At 37.9% G+C, this 2,381-nt stretch overlaps 1 protein-coding gene across 1 annotated transcript; it reads right to left on the bottom strand.

Annotated features, from left to right (window-relative positions):
• Positions 1-107: 107 nt before the first annotated feature.
• LOC124894715 (putative late blight resistance protein homolog R1B-17) lies at positions 108-2,095 on the bottom strand (the record flags this gene model as incomplete). Its single annotated transcript, XM_047405285.1, is given in 2 exon segments — positions 108-433; positions 632-2,095. Coding segments are annotated over 2 exon segments (1,790 nt in total), but the record flags the coding sequence as incomplete, so codon positions are not given.
• Positions 2,096-2,381: the final 286 nt, after the last annotated feature.

A 2,381-nucleotide genomic window follows, 5' to 3' on the forward strand; every position in this document is an offset into this window, starting at 1 on the left:
ACAAAATCTTGATATTTTGAACTAGTATTAGCATAAGACAGGTAATTTGCTAGTTGGTATCTATTTCCTCTCCTCTTCCTTGGTGAAGCATAATTCATTATCCATACAGGTTGTTTGGTAGCTCTGGATGATCTTCTTAGTTCAGCTTCTGTGGGTACTGAGAGTGACTCTTCTACATTCTGCAAATTATGAGTGTATTCTTCTTGAATGCCATTAGGATCATGTATTGATGTATCTTCAGTTTGTGACTCGCGTAAAGGCTCACTAGGACCTGTGTGACGGTCTGCATCATCTTCTACTTCTGCATCATCATGTGTGGGAGATCTTAGTGTAAGAAATTCTACAGAAAATTCTGAACTAGGCAATTCAGCAATGATGTCCAAGTACGACCAACTTAGATAAGTACTTTTAAACTTCAGCTTCTTGAGCGTTGCTGGCCAAAATCCTCCAAAACGTTATGTAAGACTCAATGTTTCAAGTTGCTGCAGATGGACAAGATTGTTGAGAGGCCCATCAGAGTCAATCCAATATGCACTGAGTCCTAATTCTTTGACATTCTGAATCCTCATAATAAACTCCTTCGTGCAACAACGTGGAGACATGTAAGAAATAGTATGTATGTTAGAAAAACCCACGTGACTCCCTTTGTCAGCAGATACGCTTGGGGGATTGGGCAGATAAAATTTGGGCAGTTTGAGATGCCTTAATTGCATTAGTCCCAAAATTTCCTCAGGAAAAATTATTTTCCATAGACTAGGCCCTTGAACAATGGATGTCTGCAGATTCCATAACCTGCAAATTTCTGGAGGTATGTCTAAATACTTCTTGCAGAGCAATAATAGGTACCTCAACCAGATGAGGCTTAGAATCTGTACAGGGAAATGATCCATATCTATGTTTCTCAACTCCAAGACTTTGAGTAATTTGAAATGAATAAGCTCTGATTTGCGAAAAAAATGTGATGTACAGGGGTAAGAAGAGAAAATAGAACGGGTTCGATTGAAAAGATCGTTGTTGTCATGATCTCTCAACTGACGATGTACAGGGATAAGAAGAGCCCTATAAAGACCAGAGCGACAATAATCAATTTCATCACCAGTCACGCATTTAAAGGGCTTCATTTTTCGCAAACTGAGATATGTCCATCCTGAATCAAATTCAAGCACAATATCGTTCATGATAAAATGGTTCTCCCTTTCAATTTCTCTCAAGCACAGGTCATATATTAGATCATGAACTTTACATGATCTAATTTTTGTTTCATCTAGACTTTTCTTGCAGACGAGGACTAGACATCTATCGACAAGCTCTTGCAAACACTTCTCGGCCTCTCCTTCCAAATCATTTTCCAACTTTAGGAACCCCTCAGCCATCCATGATCTCATCAAATTCTTCACTGGTATCTCACTGTCTTCTGGAAAAATTCCAAAATGCAGTAGACAAGTCTTTAGATCGCTAGTCAAGTGATTGTAACTCAACCTAAGTACACGTGAACATCGTTCATCAGCATCATTTGTGACAAATGACTTGACATCTTTAGCAACATTTTCCCAGTCTTCTATTGCCCTTTTAGATTTGAGAAGCCCAGCAACCACGGCAATAGTTAGTGGTAACCCGTGACATTTCTCTGCAATTTGCTTCCCAATAGTCTCGAACTCAGATGGTAATGCTTCATTTGCAAATGCAACACTTTTAAAAAGGTTCCAACTCTCATCCGGACCCATTAAATCCATCTGCAAAGAAAGATTCTCTGTACCAGCATCGCGAGCTACTTCAATGTTACGGGTCGTCAATAATATTCCACTCCCCTTGTTTTCACTTGGAAAACATAGTCTCACGGCATCCCATGCTTCAGTTTTCCACATGTCATCCAAAACAATTAAATATCTCTTACCCTTTAAACTCTTTTGTAGCATATTTGCAAGCTCTGCTTCATCGTTCATGTCAAATGAGTCACTCTTAGTAGAACGCAGAAGGCTCAACAAGATTTCCTTTACATTGTGCTGTTGCGAAATAGTAGCCCAGGCACAAACATCAAAATGAGAACGAATGCACGCATCATTGTAAACTTCGTTCGCTAAGGTTGTTTTACCTAGCAGTAAACCAATTTAGTTATAAATGCACTTATCCCAAATGCAACAATAATAAAAGTTATCATCCCAATTTATCAGAAGCCAACACTTTGTTATCCATAAAATTAAATACCATTTTAGTCACTCAGAGATGAGCTATGGCATATTTCTATTGATTTTAATCTTGATTACTTCCTACTATATCTTTTTTTCATTTACTCATATTTATGTTTTTATGTTCTTTTCTCATAGTATATATTATTGCAGTGATCAGTTGCTTCTTCCCAAATTTCTACCACTGAAATAAAT

This window comes from Capsicum annuum, unplaced genomic scaffold (assembly GCF_002878395.1).
Source record: "Capsicum annuum cultivar UCD-10X-F1 unplaced genomic scaffold, UCD10Xv1.1 ctg77039, whole genome shotgun sequence".
Classification (NCBI taxonomy): Eukaryota; Viridiplantae; Streptophyta; class Magnoliopsida; order Solanales; family Solanaceae; genus Capsicum; species Capsicum annuum.